The sequence below is a fragment of the Acomys minous genome (assembly GCF_964271855.1).
Source record: "Acomys minous genome assembly, chromosome: 11".
Taxonomy (NCBI): domain Eukaryota; kingdom Metazoa; phylum Chordata; class Mammalia; order Rodentia; family Muridae; genus Acomys; species Acomys minous.
Genome location: NC_140492.1, coordinates 90,938,392 through 90,965,990, shown reverse-complemented (window position 1 = coordinate 90,965,990; position 27,599 = coordinate 90,938,392). Strand labels below are relative to the sequence as shown.

The 27,599-nt window shown below is 42.3% G+C and overlaps 1 protein-coding gene across 3 annotated transcripts in view; it reads left to right on the top strand.

The window, feature by feature from the left end:
* Positions 1-27,599, top strand: part of ATG10 (autophagy related 10) — a 252,951-nt gene that overhangs the window by 140,920 nt on the left and 84,432 nt on the right. For all 3 annotated transcript variants that reach the window (XR_014783097.1, XM_084801338.1, XM_084801337.1), the window contains exon 4: positions 26,318-26,456. Coding sequence is in view for 2 of the 3 variants with exons in the window: in XM_084801338.1 (XP_084657464.1) it covers positions 26,318-26,456 (139 nt within the window). In the remaining variant the exon portion in view is untranslated. The remainder of the gene's footprint in view (positions 1-26,317; positions 26,457-27,599) is intronic.

Sequence of the window (27,599 nt, the reverse complement as noted above, 5' to 3'; positions counted from 1 at the left end):
ATGAGGCAGAAATATAAAAGGGAAATTCTGAACTATAATCCAACAGTATCAATTACAATACCAGAAAAGACTGAACAGATGAAAAGATTTAAACTGAGCTGGGCAAAAAGCCCAGAGATGCCAACAAATATGGCTTACGTTAGACAAAAATATTAATAAGTATATAAAATTTATGCATTGGATTCAGAAACCTCTTTCTAAGTTCAGGATAGGCCCATTCTTGTCTTTTTAAAAAACCATTTGTCTATGTTTATTGTCTGTGTTGGGGGGTGTGCACATGAGTGCACCTAGGCCAGAAGGTGACATCAAATTCCCCTGAAACTGGAGCTACTTGTTGCCTGTGAGTTGCCTGACATGGGAGCTGGGGACCCAATGTAGTAGCTCTGCTAGAGCAATACAGGCTTTTAACCACTAGGCCAGACCATTTTCTCAGTTTCAGCTTCCTATTGTCTTAAGGATCATTCTCATGTATTGTATAATACAAAATTCTAAGAGAGACAGAGATATAGTCACACACAAAAGCACAGTAAGGCTACCAAAAGTAAATAAAAGAAGAGAGCTTTTTCATGCCCAAAAGCTGGCCTCATACCGCATCCTAAGTCATATGTGTCACCAGTTCTGCCCTTTTCTTACTCAGTGTTTGAGGCAGGATCTCACACTGTGATCCAGACTGGGATTGTAGACAGGAGTTACATGAGTTATATTTCTTCTTCCATTGCATACCTGTTTAGTCAGTCAGCCTCTCCCTGCCCTCTCCCTCCCTCCCTCCCTCCCTCCCTCCTCCCTCCCTCCCTCCATCTCTCCCTCTCTTTCTGGCATGTGTGATGAGTGCTCACATATGTGGCACATGGTATGCTCATACATATGTGTGGAGGCCCAAGGTTGATATTGGGCGTCTTCCTCAAGCACTTTCTACCTCACATATTGAGACAGAGACTCTCATTTGAACCTAGAGCTAACTACGCCTAGCCAGCTTGCTGCTAGCCAGCTTGGCCTCTGGAAAGCTGTGATTACAGATCAGCTGCCAAACCTGCCTGGCGTTTACAAGAAGTTTGGGGATCTGAACATCAGATCCTCAAATGAATTGGTAAGCTTTCTACCTATCAAGACATTCCCTAGCCCCTAATCTATTTTTCAAAACCCTGTTTCCCTTTAAATTATAAATCTTAAGTTATTTTAGTTTTAGTATAGAATAATTTTCTCTCCATCTTTGGGGGCCTGCATATCAAATATCCTGCATATCAGGTATTTACAGTAAAATTCATATCAGTAGCAAAATTACAGTTGTGAAGCAGCAATGAAATAATTTTGTGGGTGTGGGTCACCACAACACGAGGAACTGTATTAAAGTGTCGCAGCATTAGAAAGGTTGAGAGCCACAGACCTAGTGCATGCCTTAGTACTGTCCTGGGTCATAAAACTTCAATATAAATGTGGCATGAGGCAGGGACAGTGCTGGACGAAACCCCGAATGACTTCAGATCTTCTATTGTCGGATATCTGAGTCTTTTCTCAAACTAGCCAAGTGGACAGATTCCTTTCAAGCATTGAAAATGCAGTGGAGTAATTGTTGCCAATAAGCTATGTGCTACTAGAGAGCAGCTGTTCATACGTTTGCCAAGGCATCTGCAAAATCTCCCAGGCAGGGGTAGGATTTCACTGGGACAGGAATGATGAGTTGGCCTTTCTTGGTGTAGTTAATGGGGGACTCTTTCTGGTTAGACTGGACCACATACATAGGCACCGGAGGAGGAAGAGAGCAGGGAACTGTAAAGTATGCAGAGTCAGGACAAAAGGTACCAATAGGGGATGAGTGGATGGGTTACAGCATCTCCTGCCAGCAAAGGGTCTCAAATGCTGTGCTTGAAATGGGACAGAACTTTGACAGTGTGACTGCATCACTAAGTGTTGGGGGGGGGGATGTAGGAGGGTGCATAGGAAGTCATTGGAATGAGTTAGTAATCAGGACAGAGACTGTTTAGTACTTCAGGCAGAACTAGAAGAGTGGCAGCCACTATGGAAGGGAGATGAGATGAATGGCAGCACTTAGGAGGTAGAACCATTCCCTTTGTGATGTGTAGGAATGAATGGAAAAGGGTTAAGTCTGGGAAGACTCTTAAACATCTGCACATTCCACTGATAAAATAGGGAACGGAGGAGAAAGATAGTTTTGTTTGATGGGGTAGCCAGTTTAGTTTGAGTCTGTAAGTTATGAAAGGGGTCTGAGCTGAAATTACAGTGGTCAGCTCCTTTGGCAGCGATGTAATCATCAGGCAGGGGGGTGAGCAAGAGTCAGTGCTGAGCTGTTAGTGTAGCTAGCAGTCACGGAGAGAGAACCAAAGCTTAGAGAGGACCAGAGCCATGAGGATGAGTGGCACCATCTACACTGGCGTGGAGCCACCATGAGAAGGAAAAGTCACAGCATTTGAATTGAGGTGTCTACTGCAGCCTTGAGTGAACATGAAAGCCCGTGGGACAAATGAGACCCAAGCATTACAGACGAGGATGCCCCATTGCCCAGAGTGGCAGAGTCCCATGACCAGTCATGCAAATGAATAAGAAGGAAGCAAGACCATCAGCTTGAAGTGGACAGTGGGCACATGGAATGTAGGAGTCCACCTAACAGTGTTTAAGGAATAAGTAGAATTGAGTTTGTAGAACTCTACACTTTTGACAGACATTTGAGGGCCAGGGGCCCAGCACAAGGACAAGGCGGGTGTCTTAGCTAGGGTTTCTTTTGCTGTGATATAATACCATGACCAAAAGCAACTCAGGAGGAAAGGGCTGATTTCATCTTGTAGCTTCGATCCATCATCGAGGTAAGTCATGACAGGAACTCAAGGCAGGAACCAGGAGGCAGGAACTGAAGCGAAGCCATGGAGGAATGCTGCCAACTGACTTGCTCAGCCTGTTTCCCTACACACCTCGGGGCTGCCTTCCCAAGGGTGGAACCACAGACAGTCCGTGGGCTCCCCTCATAAATTACTAATCAAGACAATACTCCACAGACACATCTACAGGCTAATCTTACCAGAGCATTCGATCAGTTAAGATTCCCTCTTCGTAACTGTCTAGACTTGTGTCCAGCTGACAAAACCAACTACTACAAGGGGGAAGTATTAGAGCAAAGAAGCCAGGCACTTCATAATGGAGGGAAAAGTGAGTCTCTCCTGGTGGATACTCAGAAAGTGTTTTAATTAGAAGATTACACAGATTACACATGGCTCTCTGTAGACTGAGGGCAGGGCAGTGAGTAATAGTGTGTACGTGTGGACTTCCAATGTGGTAGGTGTTCATAGTTCAGACTGCAGGACAGGCTGGAGACAAGCCACAATATATGAACAAACTCCGTGCCATGTCATTGTCCTGCTAGCACAGTGTTGATTCATTGTGGATTTTTTTTTCCACACTTGGCCCTCAGAGGAGGGGAGAGTCCTGTTCAAGGCCCGTGTGTTTGCAATGTTGAACTGCAGGATGGAGGAGGATGAGGTTTTGGTAGCTGGCACTGCTACTGCAGTGTTACCTTCTTCACGAGAACACTCCTTACCCCGCAGGCCTCCCTGAGAACTGAGCTGTGTTTCACCCCTCTGGACATGGTGTATCTGCACAAAGTTTACACAAAGAGTTTTCCTCTGACCCCTATGTAGGCAGTCATCCTTTTAAATCCCAGTGTGGGCTTACACATACTTATTTTATCTTTTGGATTCTTTTCTTGTTTGTATTGTTTGAGCTTTGACTATTGACAGCACTTTACTGAGCTCCTGTGTGGCATATTGATATCATTCTGGGAAATTTTTACCTCCGTTTTCTTTTTTTCTTTCCCCTCCCCAACGTCTCCTTTTCTCTCTCCTCCTCTTTCTTCATTACTTCTCTTTTCTCCTCAATCTTATCCATTCCCTGCTGCTCCCCTCCTCTTCCTTTGCACTCAGTTTCCGGCACCAGAGAGAACCTAGGTTCATTATCTGTTCTTGTTCTTTGAGTCCTGAAAGAAAGGATCTGGTTCTTTTTTTTTTTTTTTTTTTTTTTTTTTTTTTTTTTTAACTAGAAAATAGTGGCACAACCCCAAGCTCAGGTATATATGTGTCCATTAGTTCTGGGATGTCATTGCTTCTGGATTCTCGGGTGACACAGAACATGCGCCTTCACATAGCTGGTGACGTTTCTGGATATAACCACTTCTGCATGAGTAGACACATGAGTCCATGGGCGTGCATATAATTAGTGTGTTACCATGTGGATCATCCCAGCCTCTTCCCTTGCTTATTTGTAAGCTCTCGGAGTCAGCCGTCCTCTACTGTTTGCCATCTTTTCTTTTTCCTCTCATTTTTATTCTCAGTTCCTTGAGAATTCCTTGAGAATATGTGCTGTATATTTTGCACATATTCACCTACCTTCACCAACGCTTCCCATATCCAACCCCCATTCCTTAGCCACCCAACTGTGTGTCCCCTCTCTGAGTACCATCAGTGGTGCTGGTACAATCTTGGATGTGTAGCCTTCCAGTGGCGATGGTTTGAATGTACCAGGAACCACAACCGGAAAGATGTTTCTTCTCCCAACAGGTAGTAGCTAGTAGCTCCCCAGCTAGGGATGAGACTTCATGTCCACTTCGTTCTCCATGCTGGGATTTGGCTTGGCTTGGGCTTGCACTGGCCTTTTGTATGCTGTCACCACTGCTGAGGTCCTTTGTGCCACCACACTCATGTGGCCAGAATATACTGTCGCCTTATTGTCATGTGCTATCTCCAGTTCTTACCGTCTTTCTGCTCCTTCTTCTGCAGTGACCCCCTGGTCCTCGAGAGGAGGGATGTAATGAGATGTCTCATGTAGTCTCTATTCTCTGCACATTGACCAATTGTGGGTCTTGTGTTTAATCTCCATCTACTGAAGAAACAAGGTTCTCTGATGAGGGGTGAGACACGCCCTAATCTATGGGTTTAACAATAGGTCATTAGGAGTCATTTCTTGGTCATTCAATTTAGTGTACATGCATAGTGGTGTCAGAATTGGTGATCTGCACCTATTCATCTGAACACTATTAACAAAAGTTCACCGCATGCCTTTTGCCTTCAGTTGCAGAGATAACATTTATTCCTAGAACTGTTGGATAACATCCTGCATTTCATCCTCCCCTATCACTTTAAGAATTATTTTTTTCTAATTAACTTTCCTGGGAAATAGCTTATCTACTATGGACCTTTTAGTTAAAGTGGGCAGTTGGTCATGTTATGATATTTATATACACTGCCAAGCTACAGCATGGGCATAATCATAGTATTTTACTGAATACACCTCATTCCTTAGATAGTCTCTGAATCTCTGAGTCCACCCCAGCTCCTGGAAAAACTAACACAGTTTTGGTAACTCTTTCACGTTTAATTTTCTTTAATTAAAACAGGATTATACCACTGCTCTCCAGTTCTTTTCCTTTCTCCAACCCCTTCTATACCTCTCTCCTCCCGCTCACATCCATGGCCCTTTTCTTTGATTATTATTGCTATGCACATGTGTGTGTGTAAATACATAATACAACCTGATGCTTAATGATGCTTGTGTGCATATATATATTTCAGCACCAACCACCTGCTATTGAATAACCAGTTATGGAGCTCTTCCCTTGGGAACACTGATTCAACCATTCTAAGCAGTCACTAGTTGCCTGTGGTTCTTTGCCTAGGGTAGGTCTCCCTAAGATTTCTGTCTACAAAGTTGGCCTGTCTGTCGGTGGTGTCATCGTTTGAGTCTTGGTTAGGCAGAATATGTTGCAGTAATATGGGTGTAGCATCCCAGGTATTTCTAGAAGACACAATATCACAACTGACTTCATGGTCTTCTTGCTCATACAGTCTTTCTGCCCTCTCTTCCGTGATGTCTCCTGAGCCTTAAGTGCATGAGTTGTGTTGTGTATCCATTAGGGCGAGGCACCCCATGACAATTGATTCCCTTTAACCAATTGTCTTTGCTAGTGGTCTCCCTCTGCTGCAGGGACAGGATTCTTTGCTGAGGGGTGACAGCTACAGTTAGTTACCTATGGGAATAAGGATAAGTTTTAGAATGCATTTAGGAAGTGTGCTGATCTAAAGTAATGGTACTAGGTTCTCTCCTAAAAACTATGGTCTTAGTAGCTCTGGCGAGTTGGCTATTTTTCCAGAAGCATGCATGATTTTCTTCCTGTTGTTAATCCCCGTTAGATAGCTGTTACCATCAATTTTAAGTGCTACTGCTGCACCTTTAGGAATCTCTTGGCATGCTGTGCAGTGCTGTAGTTCATAGGTGTCATTACTAGGTAGAGCTGTTTATTGCTTTCCCTTGGCAGCTTACATAACACCTTTTGCTACTAGGAAAGCTAGTCCTCAAGAAGAGCCCTTCAGGTCACATCCAGTTCGAATCTTCTTAGTCCTGTGTCCAAAGTGTGTGGTGTTTCTGCAATAGGGATTTACTCTTCAACCTCTGAGAGGCAACCATGGCAACATAAATAACCTATATTGGTTTCAGAGTCTCTTGGACTACCCTAACCAACAACTCAAAAGGAGGTTGCTGTGCCTAGTATTGGAGTTTTGGTTAGATCGTCTGTGGCTCATGTGGTGAGTATTGCCAACCAAGTGACATGCCATGACTTCATTTAAGATCTATCTATCTATCTATGTATCTATCTATCTATCTATCTATCTATCTATCTATCTATCTATCACCTGTCTATGGTATATGATATAAAATTTTAGTTAAATGTAAAATATCTTTATGGCTTTGTTCAAGCATTGTTACTATTATTTGTTTTTCCTTCCTCTCCTTCTGTACTGCCTTTTATGTGAAAGGGATGATAAAATATATATTCTCTGTGCCTGGATTCCTCCACTTAGCATAATTAACCAGCACTCACCTTCCTTGTGTTGTATAGCAAGAGTTTTGTTTTATTGTTGAGTACACGCTATCCTTCACTGATGAGCATTCGCTGCTTGTCAGCCAGGGCTGTTGTGAGGGAAGGTACTACAGACGTTGGCGTGCAACCTTCCCCAGCGTATGTTTTCATTATGAATATCTAACTTTTATAAATTGCCATGTTTTCAAATGGCTATAGCATTTCATATTGCCACTAGCGTGTCTTTGTCAAAGCATATTATGATAATAATAATAATTTTAGTGGTATCCCATTGTAGTATCATATATTCATTAGCCATTTCTATTTCTTTGGGAAGTATATGTCCAAAAGTTTATAGCGTATTTGAAAATGGGTGTTTTGTCTCCTTAAGTATATGAATTCTTACATATTTTAAGATACATATTATGAACTTTCTTATGTTATGGCTTGCCTTTAATTTCCTACTTTTATAAGTACAAAAGAAAGATTTATTTCTGACAAAATCCATTAGAATTTGATAGGGTCATGCTGTTTGTGTCTTATGAAATCCTTGCTTACAGTAAAGCCATAAATATTCCCCCTTCTGTTCTTTGTTTCTCCTGTTGTTGAGGTATAAAAGGGTGCCAAGGACCAAACCTGGGACCTTTCCCATAAAATGTCCATCTTCTGCTGCTGACCCACACCCTGATACCTCTGTGTTCTACTATAAGAAATTTATGTTCTTCACTTTGCATTGGTTTTCTGTCCATGTTGTCAGTTCTTGCATAATGAAAGGCAGACTTAAGTGTACACTTCCTCCCACTCCCCGATTAGGCTTCCTTTGGAACGGCATTGAATCTTCTAGATCAAGTTTCAGAGCATTTTATGTCTTACCAGTATGGAGTCTTCTGATGGATGGGCATGACATATTTCTCAGACTATATAAGCCCTAAAAGCCTTCTCTTAGCAATACTTTGTGTAGAGCACTGCAGGCCTTTTGTTAAGCTGACTCTTACGTATTTTAAGGTTTGGGTGCTATTTTAAGTGGAATTTCTAAATTTTTCGTCTTTTAGTTACCTGCTGTTACACATAAAACTACAATTGACTTTTGTATATTAGCCTTGAATTTAGGAACCTTGCAAAATGACTGTGAATTTATGTAGTTGTTCTGGAGAGTCACATGATTTCTACATAAATACTGTATTTTCTAGAATTAGAGTTTTGCCTTTCCTCCTTTATGCCTTCCCTCCTTCCCTTCCTTTCTTCTCTTTCTTCTTCCCTTGTTTTCCACCTCCCTCTTTTTTATGTCTCATTTCCTTCTTGTCTCCTGCCTCTATCCCCCTTCCCTTCCTGTTAGCGTGCTGCCGTGGGCCCCCAGGCAGTGTTGGAAAGAATGAGGCAAAGTATGGATAGTATCTGATCCTAGAAAACGGTATTCAGTTTTTCACTATTATGAGTGTTGTCTCTGATAGGACTTTTTTTAATCTCTTTTTTTTAAAGCCTGGGAGTTGTGTTTATGTGTGTGCATTTGTATTGCATGCACATATGTACGTGTACACGGAGGTGCATATGCCCATGCACTTGTATACAGAGGCCAGAAGAAGGCATCAAGCGTCCTCTTTCATCACTCTCCATCCTATTTCTTTGAGACAGCGTCTCTCAGTAAAACTGAAGCTCCCCATTTTGTGAGGCTAGCTAGCTAATGAGCTCACAGGATCTGCCCGTCTCTGACCACACCTGCGGCCAGGCCTGGCTTTTATGTGAGTGTTGGAGGTCAGCATGGCAAGTGCTCTTGCCTTCTTAACCATCCCTCCCAATCCCCCAGTGGAACATTTAACTGCACTTTAGTTGAGGTACATATAGGTGAGGAAGATCTTTTTGGTTCCAGGTTGGCAAAAGTTATTTTAAAATCACAAATGCTATTTTCTTTATTTTTTAAAAAAGATTTATTTGTTTATTATTTATCAGTGCTCTGCCTGCATGTACACCTGCATGCCAGCAGAGGGCACCAGATCTCATTGTAGATGGCTGTGAGCCAACATGTAGTTGCTGGGAATTGAACTCAGGACCTTTGGAAGAGCAGGCAGTGCTGTTAACCTCTGAGCCATCTCTCCAGCCCCACAAATGCAATTTTCAATGCCTTTTCTGCAGTGGTAGAAAAGCTTTATGGGTTTTCTTTTTTATTTGGTTACTCTGGTGAATTAAATTGATTGACTTGATTGTTGAACTAACTTTGCATTCTTGTGATGAATCTCTTTGGTCATCTTTTGGTATTATATATTGTTAGATTTAGTTCACTGAAATTTTTAAAGGCTGTCATGTCTGTATTCATGAGGAATATTTATTTATAGTTTCCCCCTACTTCTTCTCTTTTTTGTTATTAAGATAGTAACCTGTCCTATTTCAGATTTGTTATATAGTGCTACATTTCATACAAACAGTATGACTTGCTAAGTTGTTCATGGCTTCAGTGTCTTGCGTATTAGATCTTTCTTTCCATTACTTCTACTCAGATTAGCCTAAGCCTCATTTCCACCAGTTAGAATCATTTATTATTTAGGCTAAGTGCCATCTTTTAAGCTGAGACGTCACATATCCTTTTCAGCTAAGGTTGAGGCCCTTGTGATTCCTTGGATGTGTACGAAGTTCCTACAGCTGTTTTCACAGTATCTATGGGTTATACTCACTTGAGTTAAGGCTTATATAATTACTCTGCCATACTGAATTGTACATTTGTGATGTTAACAATGGAGCGGTTTTTCTATTAAAAAATCTAATCAGTGTATAATCTTAGGCACATACCATATGCACAAGCAGTATTGAATGATAGGTGTTTATAACTAATAATTAGGTGATTGGCTTGGGTTTCTAAAGCCTCTGAAATGAAGAAGCTGACATGAAATGTAATATATTGCTATTTTAATGTATAAGACATTCATTAATACTCATATTTTCCTGAAGGAGTTTGACAGTGTAGATTTCTAATGCTTTGTGTAGGGATATTAGCATTGTTCACTGTGACAGAAGGCTACAGTCATCTCAGTCAGAGGAAATGTTCCTATAGTTCAGAGCTTTAGATTCTGCATTCCCTCCTATCAGCTCTTTATCCTTTCCCCTATGGGTTTCTTTTTCTTTCTTTTCTTTTTTTTTTTTTTCCCTCCGAGACAGGGTTTCTCTGTGTAACAGCTCTGGCTGTCCTGGAACTTGCTCTGTTGACCAGGCCGGCCTCAAACTCACAGAGATCTGTCTGCCTCTGCCTCCCAAGTGCTGGATTAAAGTTGTGCACCACCACTGCCCGGCCCCCCCCCCCTGGATTTCTTAACATGGTGGTTGCCCTTTGTCCAAGGGAGGTTAATATGCTTCTTCCTGTAATATTTATTATTTATTTATTTATTTATTTATTTATTTATTTATTTTTAAGACAAATTAAGAAGAGAGAGAGGAAGACATTAAAAAATATTTGTCCAGTCTTCATTCCCTGTTAGAGATTCGGAATTTAGAAAATTTTAGATAGATAAAATAATAAAATTATACATTATTTAGATTATAAAATTACATAATTTTATAAAATAAAGGTAATTTTGTGTTACATTGCATTCTTAGTGATGTCTTTTGGCTACATTTCATGCTCAAATATGAATACTTCTTTAGTGAAATTCTATTCATATAATATAGAATGGATAAATATTATAGAAAGCCTCAGATAAGAATTTACCACCGAATCAGTCTTAGTCCAATAGTGGGTATTAAAATATTGCAATCCCAATGGATAAGGGACTGCGTACTATTGTCTGTTATATATGCTGTTTATTGGTGGTGGGTTCTAGACCCACTCCTGTCTCCATGTCAATGGCATATGCCTGGGGCCTTGCCCAACAGGTGTTCTAATAGCTAGAGGCCACTCTGGTCCAGGGTGAGCTAGCCCTGTGACTTTAGGAGCTAACACCCCCACAGTACCTCGCATCAGGAGGTAGTGGGGTTTAATAAGTAAGTGTGCACCCCGACTTCTATAGCTTGGAGGGAACCTCTGAGGCATGCTCTCTTGTCCCTCAGAGGGTCCCGATAGGAACGAGTCTCACTTGCTTAACATGTAATACATACAACATCCGGATTGCATTCCCTTCCTGCTTCCTGCTCTCCTTTCCCTCTTACTGGTGCCTCTGAAATCACTTTCAAATAGATTTCTGGTATTCAATCTGTGACTCGAGGTCGGCTTCTTGGCGTAACCCGTGCTAAGACAGGAGCGCACCAGGGAACATAGATCTTCAATTTAGGAGCCTTTTCCCTAGACGCTTATGTGGTTATTAGCCACTTTTTTTTTTCATGTTTTGAACTTTTCCTATTAAAGTAGGGTCCTGTTCCTGGTTTCTAACTATCACTGTGGATGTTTCCAAAACAAAGCAGGCCGTCCCATTGCTGCTGCCAGGGTTTTTTCCTGCTTCCCACGCTCAGTCCACTGTGTTTAACATCTTGGCTAAGGTTTAATTTTTTTTAAGCTGGTGATTATTTAATATATCTGCCTCACATTCAGAGTACAGGAATCTTCTCTTGCTTTGACCTTTAATGTGCAAAAAAGTCGATCTACAGATTCCCCACATATGTCCATGGGAAGGTGGCATGTGGTCTGGAGAGATTTTTCTCTTCTCAGTTTCAGACTTTTGTCATGTTGAGTCCAAAGCTGAATTTCACCTATTAAAAATGAAATTCATTTATAGAAGAACTGAAATCATTAATTATGTTATAGCTTCTTATCTTTTTATGACACATATTGCCATGGGTGTAATGCTTTAAAATGTCTGCTCAATAGTCCATTATAGAGGCACAAGAATGCTTTTACATGAATGCAATAAAGTGACAGATGCTTCTTAATGACAGCTTCTCAATTCATTTAGAAAACAAGTCAGTTCTGGATTTATTTGGTTTTTTCCCCCTATAAATATGGCAACTATGTGCACAAATGATCCCAAAGATGTTACAACTGATAAGTGAAACCACTCGTATAATATTTCAGAGTGCTAGAAGCTAGTGTAAAAGCCTCATCAGATAGTATTTTTAGCATTTTTCTTACTATGCAGATAATTCTTTGTCACTATCAGGAACCAGAAAAAAAAAGACACTGATTCAGTATTATGAGCTTAAATTTCTTTTATTTTCTTCTTTGGAAACCTGTGTTGAATGTTGATTTTTTTTTCCATTAGCAATGTAAGTAGAAGAGGTGGTAGAGTGTTCTGGCTTGGTAACAGGTTCACATGGGGCCCAGCACTTGGAAGACAAACATAGCTCCTTCTAGAGATAAGTCGCGCCATCTTCAAGAAGTTAGAAGGATCTTGTGATGTCCACAGATCCTTTTGTGCAGTCACTACCAGGGCTTGCCTCTCCTCGGTGTAGTGAGTGGGTACACACCACAGGGCATTTTTCAAAGGGTTCGAGGAAAGCCACCGTCACCTCCCCACAGACCACAGACTCTACTAACAGACTATATGGCTGGCGATTCTTCAAGACATCTGCGTTCAAGAAACTTTCACATAAGAGGCAAAAACTCTTGGTAGAACTAATGTGTTCAGGCTGTGCCATTTACCATGGGTGATTTTGTCAAGCTCCTTACTGTGGGGATCACATGAGAGGGGAGTTAGAGGAAAGTAAGGCCAGGAGAAGGAAAGAGATGAAGCCAAAGATCAACTTTGTCATCTTCTAACTTTGCTGAATGATGCTCTGGGTACCAGTGTGCTTACAAAACAGCCCACTGAGATGAGATTTTTGGGAACAGCACAGTAACTGCTCTTGTGTTTACGTTACTGACACTCAAGTATAGATTTGTGTTCGTGTCTCCACTTCACTCATTTGCCAGAGCATCAGGTGTTGTGTGTTATCAAACATCCACAACTGAACTGAGGCCCAGACACTGGCAGGGAGGCCCAGATCACTTCCGTGTTAGTAGCTCAGTGCAGTGTACCTGTCCACTGCTGGAGCAGAATGGTCCCTCAGTCATCTGTGTTCAGTTTGTGCTGCTGCTGTGTCTCAGACTTGGGGCTTCAAATGATTCCTGCAAAGAAACCCTAATATGAAAAGCCAAGGTGTAATATGACAATGAAGTCTGAGCAGATTTTTCAAAACTTGCTTGCCCAAGTTTGAAATTGTACATTATGTTAAACATGGACTTGTATTTCCTGCCAATGACTTCCTTCACCCTGCGTGTGTATTGCACTTAGAGGTAGTGTGAATCAATTGCTGACTAGTAATTTACTGAAAAGCCTAAAACATGAAACCAACCTTGCACTGGGAAGGGCACACCTCTTTATACACTTGCTGGGTCCCAGCCCCACCACTATGCAGGCTTGTTGTCATGTTTTCCATGCCCTAGGCCATCCAACTGGTGGCCAGTACATGCCTGTTCTCATACCTGCTATGTCCCAGGGCTGCCAGTTGGAGCAGCCTGGGCACACTTGTTCCCACAAGTGCTATATCCCACTGCCACCATGTAGTGGCCTGGGCTCTCCTGTTTGCACACCTGTACACAGGTATAAATATGTATAGGTGTGTGTAAAGATGAGAAAAGAATTGTTGTCAATGGCAGAAAAGACATAGGAGCCAAACAGAGTGTAGTCAAAGGCCTTACAGTGGGCTGCAGGAAGAGTTAGGAAGAAATTTGGATGGTTCCAGATGACAGTAAGGGATCCTCAGTGATGCCAATTTGATGCATTTGCACAAAAACAATTGCTACCAGTCTGCCCGGACACGTTGTGAGATCACCAAAATAAACATGATCTCTGGAGCAGGACGATTAAGATGTGCAAAGACTCGGCGCTACAGAAAACTCAGGTTACACATGGCAGACCTGGAGAAAAATATTACAATCTCACAAACCAAATTGACAGAAGAGGTGAAAGTATACATACTCTGAAGATGAGGAACTTTTTATCTAATGGCGTCTGCCGTGACTATCATTTACAGTCTTTGTGACATTGTTGGACCATTATCTGTATGTCTTCACCTCAGGGGATACTATTGTTCCTGTCCTCTCTGATTTCCAGACCTTCGGGGCTGGCAAACAGTGGTCTGCTGCCTACTTAAAGTTTTTCCTTTGATTCTTCATGGATTTCACACCATGCACCCCAGCCCCACCCATCTCCCTGTCCCTCCATATCTGTCCTTCACCCTTTCAACCCCCCTCCCTAAAGAAAACAAAAATAAAAATTAAATTTATAGACTAACAAACATCTAAACATCTTGCTGTGGATGCTGTGCTGTGCCACAGTATGCTGCACAGTATATCCTTTGGCCCAGCCTCACTTTGTAAATGGTCATTGCAATGAGTCGTTGGTCTGGTTCCAGGCCTCTGGATGCTGCTGCACTATTAACCCTGGATCCTCACTGGGACTCCTCTCAGATGTTCTGTAGTTTCCCTGTGTCATAGAGATCCTGCAGCCTTCGATCTGCAGGGCTGACTCCTTCAAGCACTCCAGCAGTTCACAGATGGGGTAGACGTCAGGGTGGTCCAACTCAGAGCCCTGGATCCGGGCCTGGTGGTGGCTGAGTTGTCCGGCTCTCCTGTGCCCACGCCACCGCTTTGCCCAGGTGAAGGGTAAAGCCAGCTCGCTCTCTCTCTCTCTCTCTCTCTCTCTCTCTCTCTCTCTCTCTCTCTCTCTCTCTCTCTCTCTCTCTCTCTCTCCCCGGTTTTGGTTTTTGAGACAGGGTTTCTCTGTGTAGCCTTGTCTGTCCTAGACTTACTTTGTAGACTAGGCTGGCCTCGAACTCACAGTAATCCGCCTACCTCTGAGTGCTGGGATTAAAGGCATGCATCACCATGCCCGGCCTGGGGCCAGCTCTCTTAAAATATTTATTTCCCTTTCCCTCTTTTTTCCCTCCATGTCATCTCCTCTCATGCCAACCCAAATTCATGGCCTCTTTTTTTTTTTTTTTTACTTATTATTGTTACAAATGTATGTCTATTCAGTTTTGCTTGAATGTACATGATTTCAGGGCTGACTGCTTGGTATTAGATAACTAGTTAAGAGACCATTGCTAGGGAAGACTAATTCCCCTCCCAGTGGTCACTAGCTGCCTATGCTTCTTTGCATAAGGGGTGGGGCCCTGTGAGATTTCCCCCTTCTAAATTATCATGTCTACTCACACTGTTATTGGTCAGGACTTGTTTAGGTGGCATTCTTTTGTGGTATCTTGAGGAAGCTTCCCTGGCTCTTTTAGGAGACACAATTGCATGCTCCTAATTCTATATAGCCCACAGATTATAAAAAACACAGTATAAAAACCCAAAAGTATTTCTTGGCACACTAAAATTATGTAAAGCTTAAATATTAGTGTCCATAAATACTGTTCTGTTGGAACAAGGCCAGGCTCACTAATTTGTGTATTTCTAGGCTGCTTCCATGTTTTGAGCATTTTGATAGAGTGTACAAAGTCTGAATTTTCTACTACCTGCCCTTTTAGAGAATGCTTTGTGACCCTCAGTTTGGGACAGAGATACTCTGTAACCTTTGTTGATGAATGAATGAGTTAATAGTAAACTTTCTTTGTGCAGGGCAGTTTACTACACTATCATACTTAATTTCCATTGAATAAGGGGACTGTCTTAGTCAGTGTTCTGTTGCTGTGAAGAGGCCCCATGACCACGGCAACTCTTATAAAGGAAAGCATTTAGCTGCGGCTGGCTTACAGTTTCAGAGGCTCAGTCCATTAGCACCATGGTGGGAAGGATGGCAGCGTGCAAACACACACAGTGCCAGAGAAGGAGCTGAGAGTTCTACATCCGGATCTGCAGGCAGCAGGAAGAGAGAGAGCCATAGGGCCTGGTGTGGGCTTTTAAAACCTCAAAGCCCACCTCCAGTGATGCACTTCCTCCAAAGAGGCCACCCTAGTAATACTAGCAAATATTGCCACTCCCTAAACATTTAAATATATGAATCCATGGGAGCCATTCTTATTCAAACCACCACTGGGACTGTGAGGGTCAAGGGCTTTTAGTTAACAAAGAAGCTGAAACTTTGATCTCCCTGCTCCACCAGAGCAGAGCTAGAAGTGCAACTCAAGTCCAAACCCAAATTCCTTCTCCCTTTTTTCTTCTCCTTGCATTAAAATCTTGGTGTTTTCTTCTGAGATCTTAGGTGTCTTCTGGCAACCTAGTACAAAGATGAAAACCTCCTTTTGTTCTTAATTATAACACAACAATATTTAGGAGCAGCAACCATACTTTTGCCCCAACTTAAGCATCAAACCTAAATCATGGTAGAGACTCTTGGAAATCACTGGGGAGTTCTTCCGGTAAAAAGCAAGCGAGCGCGCAGACAGACAGAGCCCTACTCACTTGCTATAACGCAGGTTAGAGGAGTTCGGGACAGGACAGAATGAATGGCTTTCCAGAAGGCTCCTAGCACAGCTCCCTGTAGCACCTGTCATGCTGCTTGTGGGGGTGGTGAGAGAGCGCCAGCCTCAGGGTTCCTGGAATCACCAAGGCTCCTGCCTTTTGAGTTGTCAAAGCCTGATCATCCTCACTCTTGTGGTTTCCTTCACTCTTGCTCATTTTTGAATTTGAGTAGAAAACTTTACTCATATATGGAAAGAATTCGCAGTTGCTTCATCTGAAATCCTACTTCAGTTCAAGGATTGCTGTTTTTCTCTAGAAAATGGCTCTAGCCAAACTTTAGCCTATTGGATTTAATTATCCTCATCCTTTTAAGGTTTAGCATTTCCTCTCCCCTTGGGTAATTTAGCTTCACATCCTAGTATGGACAGAATAGAAGGGTGGAAGGAATTCAGCAAATATATACCCAGGCCTTTAATTAGTTTCTTCTTATAAAAACACAATAAAATTAAGAACTTTGGGTGGACTTCTAGGAGTAGGTAAGTGAATGTCTGTGGACTACTGAATATTTTTGTTTATAGAGTATATTTTATTGAGTATTATTGCCATGTAGTTGTGTCCATTTTCAAAGGTTTATTTTGTTTGTTTGTTTGGTTGGTTGGTTGGTTTTTCATTTTTGGTTGGTGTGTGTGTGTGTGTGTGTGTGTGTGTGTGTGTGTGTGTGTGTGTGTGTGTTGAAATTATTTTTATAAAACAGTGTTTGTTTCTTGTAGCTTATTTCTTAACCTGGATATCACACAAATAATTGAGACTCTTTTATAATACAAGGCTTCACAACACAATCTGAGAACTTTAAGTCTGTTCTTAACCCTTTGTGCTATTTTGTCTTCATCCCAGCAAACATCCCAGCGATACTTGCACTTTTGTAGCTTTCTTCAGCTCCAGCTCCTTCCTTCTCATCCTTGGACCTCTCCTAGTGGCCCACTCCTCTGGCGTCTCCCCCTGACTTCTCCTCCCCTGGCCAGCAGGAAGTTCAGCCCTATTTCCTCCCCTGCTCATTGACTGGCTATAAGCTGCTTTACTGACATACAAGGGAGAAATTGGGAAGCAGAGTTTACACAACATTTAGGCAGGAAATCAGAATTTAAACTACACAATATCCTTATATCTGCGCGTGTGCTGTGCGTGTGCGTGTGCGTGTGCGTGTGTGTGTGTACCTGCTAGGGCAGGTATCCATGGATTCCATAGGGGACACCAGTTCTCCTGGAGCTGGAATATGGGACACTGGTGGAGAGGTCGAAATCTGCAATATCTGCATAGCCAATTGCGCTCAGTCTTTTATGACAGACTCCCTTTCTAACCAGAATTCTCTCTTCCCCTGATCTGGAATCCCCAGATCCTCTAAGGAGTGTCACAGAGCCCTCAGCGAAGAGTACAGGCCCTTTCCTGATAAGAAACCTGTTGAGCAAGCACCTGGCTATTACCCTACCCTATGCTAAGGAGATCCTAGCCTTAAGCAAATGCCCTTTAGTCATACCTGGAAGTTCTTCCCCCACCTATAGGATATGTAAGTACTGTGTTTTCCTTCTTGTGATAGGACCCCATGCTACTGCATGTAAATGAGTACTGTACTACTGCATGTAGAGTAAGTAGTCTGGCACCTCTAGCCCCAGCAAATCAGACACAGTCACCCACAAACCCCTCCCCACCGCCCAAGATTTATAAATAACGGCTGGCTGACCGGCTCTCTCTTGTGCTTGCACCATTCCTCCACCATGACTATCTGAGACCCCATTTATTCTCGGGGGAGAATCCCCAATGGATGCCCAGGGCTTGACTGCTGATTAAAGCACTCAAGGCAGTGATGGCAGAGCTGCCTTGGCAGTTGATGAAGCCTGCCTCATCACCGCCAGCTTGGTGCTGACTCCCAGTGAAGCACCACTCAGCCTGTGTCTCACTGGACCTGCCTGCTGGCTGGTTTCAAACATCCACCTGCTTCCTCTGCGATGCTTAGGACAACAGTTTGACAAAGGGCTGTAACCCTTAGGTATCATCAGAGGCTTGTGCAGCTCTGAGTCTCCACTGCTATCTGATAGCAGCACTTTCATTCTAAAAGAGCTAAACTGTAACACCCGGTGGAAAATCACTTCTAACTCCCCTGGTGAGACTGGAGCCTCACCTAGCACACAGGCCTCTCCCTAAAGAGCTCTAGCACTCTCCTGAGAGAAATAGGACGTTTGACCTCATGGTCTATGCATTCTCAACCTGCCCACTGGAAGTGGACACAGGCCACCCACTGGATGCTGTAGGCCACTGGAGTAACGGGTGGTTGTGGGCCACCTGACATGGCCGCCGGGACCTGAACTGGAGTCCTCTGTAAGATTAGTATGCACTCGTAAAGACTGAGTCTGTTATTTATGGATCATCAGTACCTCTTTGATGGTATATCTGTAGCAGCCTACAGCCTGAACTACTTACTATCTGACTCCTGTAAGAAAAGGTTGCAGGTCTGTGAAACTAGAGCTAAGAAACAGTAAAAGGCTAACACACCATAAGGAAGGGAAACCTGAAGATAAAAACGTTCTTCGCATTGTGAGAGGATAGCACATAATAAACAACAACTCTTGCTTCTTACTTTTCCCCAGAGATAAATCTAGCGCAGACTGGTTGACTGTGAAGCAAGAGAACAATAAAGAATGTTCTGGATCTTCAGTTAAAACGTAGTATGCCCCATAAGGCGAGCCTCTCATAAAAGTGTATATATACATGGTATAAAATTTATTCCTGTGATTTTTCCAAGTTCCACGATTCATGCCTTTTGTTGATTAGGATTATCAGCCACAGATCTGACGTAGAATGTACATCACTGGTAGAAAAATAACACAGTAAGCCAATAATGGCCATTGAGGAATAAGAGGAAAGGGAGCAAATTATGATGACTTTGAACAGGATTGAATAAAAGACGGGGCCAGTGAGCTGGGAGAGAGGCAGTAGCCGAGGATTCGAGTGGAGGTGTGCTTCAGAGAAGGGTCCAGATGATGCGATAGTGCCTGTAGCTGGCTAGTGAAGCATACTTGGAAATCTTGGTGACTGCGCTTTGTCGACTTTCTAATCCAATAAAACAAAAAGGTAGGATTCCAGAGTACATCCTCTGTTATATGTGAGGCCAGGCTTCCTGGAGTTGTTCATTACCACCCACAGTAGCGTCAGCAGGACCAGCACTAGTAGGTAGGTGGCTTCTTAAATCTCAGCCTAGAACTACTGAATCCGAAATGTGAGAGTAGAGCCCAGGAACACGCCTTTTTAACATTCAGCCTCCATGGACAGGGTTTCTCTGTGTAGTCTTGAGTGTTCTGGACTCATTTTGTAGACCAGGCTGGCCTCGAACTCACAGAGATCCACTTGCCTCTGCCTCCCTGAATGCTGGGATCACAGGCACGGGGCACCACACCCAGCTCTCGCTCAGTCTCTTATCTTTCTAGGGCAAAAGGCACAAATAGCATAAATTATATCACATAAATCCTACCATTGCTACTCTCTTACATAGCATGTAAAAGGCAACTGAAAAGAAACTCCTCTAACTGACTTTTGAAACATGATATAACCTTAAATGTTTCCATCTTTCTTTAGTTAGTCATTATTCATATAAGGAATTTCAGACTTTTCAAAATTCTCATCCTGCTAATTGACTTACAGTCAGGTATATAGAAATCATAAATGAAAAGAATCCACCCTCTAAAAAGACTGTATGGACTCTCTTGCTTTTATTTTATTTTATTTTATTTTATTTTATTTTATTTTATTTCTAGGAAAGTAAACTGTTGTTACGATGGAAAGGCTAAATGCCTTTAACATACAAAGTACTGTGAAGCAGTGTTTCTTCTCGCCACAGGAGATGAGCTCTCTCTGTGATGCCTGGCAGACAGCCTCCTCCACAGTCCTAACCCTGCACTCCCTGCCTTTGTGCTTGCTTCCCAGCTCCAGGCATTAACAGGGTTGCTGTCTCCTGTGTGGTCTTTAAGGAAACAAGAACTAAGAACCGCCCAACTGGGATAGCTATAAACATCCAGAAAACTGCCAGATGTACTCTGCCTCTGCCAGGTTTCTGCGCCCCTCCCTCTTGTCTCACCCTTCAGTACCCAGTCTGCAGAGAAGGATTTAATTTTGCTCTGGAGAGAGAATCTTCCTCTTGGTGGGAACCCACACGGGTCATGATGATGCTAATATAAAACGTGAGCAAAACATCACAACCCCCTGCCCCCCTGTCCATCGGTAGTCCTGCTGAGAACAATCCTGGTAAAGCGGGGCCTTCTGTGGACCACTATGACCACTGTGGTTCCAGCGCTGCCTGCTTTGCTTAGAACACCACCACCCTCTTATGTGCTAGGCATAACACATGCATTTCTAATTGTGACGGTCACTAGCTAAAAAAAAAAGAAAAAAGAAAAGAAAAAAAAGCTACAGGGGTCATGAAAAAAGTCACTCCCGTGATTAAGGTAGCAACAAGACCACCCACAGTAAAATCATGAGCCATGGAAAACATAAGAGCTGGTTACTTAAAGCCCCACAGATTGCTTTTGTGACCCGTATCAAATATTATCATAACATTTCTTATTAAATAACTGCCTTTTCACTGGATCTATCAGAAGGCTTCATGAGCCTTCACTTCTGAAAATACTACCTGGCTGTTGGTTCAGGAAGCTCAGCAAATAGCTTCTTGCATACCATATCTTGCTGTTGAGATCAAATGCTCTATATGATAACTCATGAATACAGCACAGGACAGCCTTGGAACCAGCCTTGGCCCACTGCCCCTCCTTAATTGACTCATGCCTATGAGTTCTGAGCCATGGGTTCGAGTCCAGGCTCTGGCAGAAGACAACTAAGTTGACCTTCTTTTCCTTGAGGGTCAGTGTGAACAGAGCGCATTCTTAGGTCTGCTCGGTAACAGTGAGAGATGTTATTATTGATAGGGTATACCTTCTCCCTGTAATTACTTCTCCCTGTGGGATAAATAGAGATAGAGATCTCATTTCCAAAGCTCAACATTCTATTTGGATTTGCTTTCAATAAAATATCTATGAAGTGTCTTCAGCATGATCCCTACTTAATGGGATTTAGTTGTTAAGCTTAATTCGTATCAGATTTACTAAATGAGAGATCACTGTCAACTTATTGTTAATTGAATTCAATAAAATCAAGGTTTCTATAATTAATGTGAACTACTTAATCTTTTAGTTCCATGAATGAATATAATTTTCCGAACGTAGGTTTCTTCTCATCTAATGACTTAGTAACATTTCAAGGAAAATAAATGTATTGTGAGTTCTTTTCTAATAACTCTTAATATCAAATTAAGTAAATCCAAATATTTAAAACACTACATAATGAAAAAAGCAAAACATTATACTAAAAATGTTATTATGTTTTGATTATCAGCCAAAATTCATGCAGTAATAATTGAAAAGTGGCTTAGTACAGCTGTGGGGTGACTTTCCCTGAGATAAAGTGAATAAAACATCTTTCCAGCCCATAAAGAGCAACACAGGAGAGCCACACAATGATTCCCCCACAAATCTGTCTTGGAGAAGCAGCATGTGTTTGGGATTACTTTCAGGAGTGTGGGTGACGCAGAGGCAACGTTGAGCAGCCTGCTCTACTGTGGCTTCGTGCAGATGCCTCACCGCTGGAGCGCCCTGCCCTACTTGCAGGCAATCCTCGAGGACACTGCTCTTCTCCAGCTTTTGTTTACTGCTTATATAACCTTGGAGAGAAGCCTTGTGACTCGTGTAACTTTGGTGAGGTTCCCGAGCCTCTCATTTCATTGATTCTTATGAGTCTCCCTCCTCCCTCCAGAAGGGAAACGTTTCAGTGGAGAGGATAAATGCCATCAGCTGTACAAAACCTAGTGGCTGCAGTGTCAGCCCGTGCGCTGACTCCCTCGAGGCCGGCTACATTTCAGGGCCTTGTTTGTATATATAAGGTGAGAGGCTTGGATGAGATGGGAAGATTTACGTTCCCTTAACTGTTAATTCCCTGATTCTGTTTACTGTAACAAGATCTCAGAAAAGTTTCCCTTGTTTCTATTTGGAGGATGACGTGTTCACGGGAGTTGATAGAGCAATTAAATGAATATGCTAGGACCCACCAAGCAATCCCTAAACCCACTGCCTTGTGGCTGGTCAGGCCCCTCTGCCCTGGGACCTACTAATTGCTCTTAAACACATCCTAGACGTTGGTTCTCCTTAGTTACATGGCTTCTCTGCCATTGTCGTGGCTAGCTCCTTTGGGTCCAAGAAGCAGTAGTTACAAAGTCATCCGATGGGCCTCCTGTGCCTTTACTTGATTTCTCCCCCTGGGAATTTCTTTTAAAACCATGGTGAACTATGACAACTGGAAAGTTGATCTTACTTGAATGCCTTGTTTTACTTTGATGTGTGTGTGTGTTGGGGGCGGGGCGGGGTGTGTGTGTTGTGTGTGTTGTGGGGGGGGGGCGGGGTATTTATGCAGTGTTCTCATGGATAGGAGAATGCGGATCTGGGGCCACAGAACGGTAGCTGCCAGGGAGAACAGTGATCGGCCTGAGACTTTTAATGGGCTCCCACAAAGACTGCTTATCCCTTCTTTCTTATTCTTGAACTTCATAACTATTCTGTGGAACTGGAATTGTAAATGTCTTGTGTCTGCACCCAGCACATTCCTGAGTTTTTAATTTGTGTGAGCCTAAAGGATATTGTTTCAAAAATCTTGCCTTCTCTGGTACGGCTGTGTCTCAGATAATGGATTTCTATGGTTTTCTGCAGAAATTTAAAACCCATTTCCTTATATTCAGGATGTTTCTTATAAATTGCACGATGATGGAGCCAGGAAGATGGCTAAGTGGGTACAAACACTTACTTTGCAAGTGTAGGTCCTGAGTCCAAACCCCATCATATACACAAAATGCCAGACATGTGGGTACCTGTAACCTTGGCATTTGCAGCACATATAGACAGCTCCAGAAAGTCGCTGACAGCAGGGTTTAGTGAGACCCTGTCTCAAGGTAATAAGATGGAGAGCAATAGAGCCAGACATTTACCCTGCACCTACTTCTACACATGTGCATGTAGGCATATGTGGGCACATGTGTGCAAGCACATGCCCATGTACACACACAGACACACACTAAACATTGATAGTCTAAGATGATAAATCACTCAAGATTATAAGCATATGAATACCTGTACACTCTTAAGTTATGGGCATGAAAATATTTCAAATCAGAGAGAAAAAAAGATGCACTAAAGGAGCCTGGGAAGGTGGTTGTAGGGGCACATGCTTGTCATCACCCCTCTGATGAAGCTGAGATAGTGAGGTCAGGAGTTTGAGTCTAGCCTAGCCTCTGTTGCTAGCCCCCCCCCTCTCTCTCTCAAAAAAAAAAAGCATCTGGGAATTTGGATAGATTAATCATCTGAATGTTGATTTAACAACTTTTGCTTTGTAAAAAAATTAATATATGTATTACTATTGAACATAAGTTCAATTATTCAAGAGGCTCTCTATTGAAGGCATGAGAGTTAAAAATGGCAAACAAACAATGTGCAGATTTGACATATAAACATATATACACATATATATGTATATATATGCTTTGCAATAAAGGTTCAGTGAATTGTTTATGTGAAAACATACTTACTATATATATGTCACACATACTCTTTTGCAACTTAATTTTCTACGGTCTAGACGTATGTATTTATATCTAATAAGTTATTTCTATATGTAAATAGCTGATGTCATTCCACAAGAAATGCAGACAAACTAATATTATACGCTTGACAGAAGAATGCACATTGCCAGCCAACATACAAGTAGATGTGTGCCTTCACTAAGACTCAAGGAACCAGAAGCTAAAACAAAAAACTGAAACTTAAAATCCCATCAAATGGAGAAAATGAAAACCAATACTCAGTATTTATTAGGTATGGAAGAGGGGCCTCATGGAAGGCTCTACTGTGGTACCCTGTCTTGCCACAAGCCCAAAGGCGGCAGAGGCACACAACTGTGGATTGAAAGTAGGAGTCACATAACTCCTTCCTCTTTGTAACTTGGTTTCCCTCAGCTAGTTTGTCTTGTAGGAAAGCTGACTAATATACCTCGTCATTAAAAAGTTAAAAATACATAGGGCATAAGCACTGAGTCTTTCAGCAGTCAGCGGTTCTCTACGTCAGGTTTGTAACCATTTTAAACAAGCAAGTGTTCCCTTTCCAGATGTTTAGCACATCTGTAACTCTTCTCTGGCCTCTATCTCCTCTCCACTGAACCATGTTCTATATAATATGGTCCTAGAGATTTTCATTTACAGGCATTTTACCATCTTCTGCTGTGTCACGGTAGACTTTATGACTTCACTATATGCCATTGCAGAACTATCTCATAGCTGGCATTTTTAAAGCATTTCCTCTTTATTGCTAAATATAGGTTAGTTATGTAACATCCTTCTACTAAATCCAGCTGCAGTGAATATCTTAGCTTCTATGTCCTCATCCTTTGGTTTTCCTGTGGTACAGATTTTCAACAGTGAAACCACTGTATCAACGAGTAGATGTGTTTTTAAATTTAAGAAATACTGATGAACTGTCCCCAGCAAAAAGCTATATCAAGCTGTATCAACAGAAAACATGGCTAAAAATCTCCCTCTCTTAAAGGTTCGACCTCTGGATTGTACCATGGGTGACAACCAAACTTTTAACACACGGGCCGTGTGGGACATCGAAGATGCAGCCCATTGCAAGAAGTTACAACTCCTTTATTGTGTTGAGAGGCAAAAGATGTTTGTCTCTCGTCTAGGAAACAACTCAGTTGTGGACCAAAGAGAAAGAATTTGGTTAGAAGTTTATTGTAACAGGTCTTGATGCTCATGGATAAAATTAAATAAAAAGGAGGACGTCTCTTTTTTTTTTTGTTATTACATTAGTCGTATCTGGAATATTTAGCTCAATGATTCTTCTCTGTTTACTTAATTTGTTGTATTTCGTTGATAGTATTTACAGATGTTTAGTGACAATACCTCCTTCTGTGATTTACCCACTGTAGTTCTCCTAGTGAACTGATTGTGTGTGGGAAATTAGGAAGGAGATGCAGATGTGGGGAACAGTGCCAGCCTTTCTTGTCTCCACGGGCAACCTGATCTCATATTGATAAAGTTTGCAATCTCTTCTGCAGTTCTTTCTGATTGTTCATTGTTGCTGTTGCTGTTTTAATGAGAAGCTGAAAGGAGCCAAACCCACTTGCTTCATTCTCTCTACTAATTTAATTTCAAAGGAGAAATGCTCCAGCCCAAATAAGTAAGGGCACACGGGTGGACCCAGGAAGCCTGATTCAACACGTCCAATCAGTTGCTTCTAAATGTTAAGATACATTCTTGAGAGATGCCCCTGTGTAAGAAAGAGAGGCAGGGCAGTGAAGAAATGATTTCGTGAGAATGGCTTTTGCCATCTCTGCTCACACAGCCCTTGTTTAACTTCATCATCAAGATTCGTTGTTGAACTGTACCAAAGATACAGACAACAATGAAGAAAACGGAACCACTCGGGATTTTAATTACACCTAAGAAACTCAGACTCTTGCGAAATAACTTTCTCGTTTAAAAAGGAACTGGGGGTTGCTCAGCATACAGTGAGTCATCTTTGCACGAGTGCAATAGAACTCTAGGGGCGCTCAATCGTTAGCGTGGTTTTTAGCTTTCACAGGTAAGGCAGAAGGTAGCTGGTGCAGCCACCGTCCTGTTACTGAAATCACACAGCGAAGACTTCAGAGGGGCTGCTGCAGTCAGTCTTTGTGCTGCGCCCCCCGCCTCGCCCCTGCCCTCACCCCCCATCTTGTTTCTCTACTCAGAGCTGCCTTGTTTCCCCCCAAACTATCTGGAATTACTTAATGTTAATGTTTTCTGGTTTTACTGTTTACCTAGGACTCAAATGTTAAGTATTAACATGGGTAACTCCCTTTTTCTTACCTCATAGCCTTGTATTTGTATTTACTTAACTGTTATTTTGCAAGAAGAAAATCTCATCTTTCCTTCCCCATGTTTGCACTTGGTTGTTTGTTTGTTTGTTTGTTTGTTTAACTCACAAACACAGTTCGGCTTAGTCTCTGTTTGGTTTTGTTTTTTTTTTCCCCAGGAGACGTTAGAGCTCCCGATGGATGATGCTGAAGTGATGGGGTCTGCAGCAGTGTCCGAAGTAATTAAGTACGAGTACCACGTTTTATACTCTTGTAGCTACCAAGTTCCGGTTCTCTACTTTAGGGCAAGCTTTTTAGGTAAGGCCATGTCTAAAGCTGAAAGCAAATTTATAAAATGTACATATCAGACAGGAAGCGTATTTGGAAAATCGTTTCTGAGATGGGGAAAAAAAGTAGAGTTAAAAATAAAAAAAAGCTGTGGGTGAGGTAAGGTTTTACCAGTAACATTTCTCATGCTTCAGGAAGAAAATCAAGACCTCATAGTGAATGACATCATCCCAACTCTAAATCCGAGCTTCAAGCTTTTGGCCTCTTGCCTGAAGTTGACTAAGCCCCCTGGCCTTTCTCGACTTTAAACAAGTGGGAACAACTTGAGGGCTGCAATGTTTATTTACTTCTAACTTTGCAATAAAAGTTTCTTCCTATCTCAAGTGATGCCATTAACTCGGAAGCTCCTGGGTTCTTTGACCACGAGCTCATGGGTAGTTCAAGGATGTCTGTGGGTTAGAGTAAGGTGTAGTTTTACAAATAGCAGTGACACTTCCTTTAGCCGTCTATGCATCTCAAACACCTAGCGTCTTGCAGTTAGTTAACTCATTCCACTGCCAAGAAGGTAAGCACCCAGTCTCCTCGGAGGCCTCTGCTAAAAAAGCGTACTTAGTGGCAGCCACAGGGTGTACTCCCCCTGCAGCTTGAGGAAACTTCTCAGTGTGCACCCGCTAAACCGAGGTGGCTTCAGGATACCTTGTTATGCTCAGAGCTCCTGCCCAGCCCACCTCTTCCTTACCTCGCGTCTCTTTTTGTACATGGCTTTTCTCAGCAACACTTTGCATCTCGAGACTTCTAGCTCCTGGGTAGCTAAGACATCCGAATTTAGCCGACGATATTTTATTTTTAATTAAAAAGTAGCTTAAGCTGCTTTGAATGTGTGTGTGTGTGTGGATTTAATCACTAGCTGCCTTTATATTGTCTAATGGTCTCCAGTTTTGCAGTGCTAAGGCCGTTTAAGGAGCACTTAGGATTTAGAACGAGAGCAGATTCTTACAGACTCCCCGGTGAGAAGATTTTAATCTGAGGTGCAGTTCCTAAGAACTGACACTTTTGGGTAAATTCTCAACGTGGGACTTGAGGACTGAGGGCGCAGTTTACTAACTCTCAGATCTTGTTGCAGATTGGTCTGTACGGTTATTCTAACCTTTAAAACATTCACTTTGTTGTAGT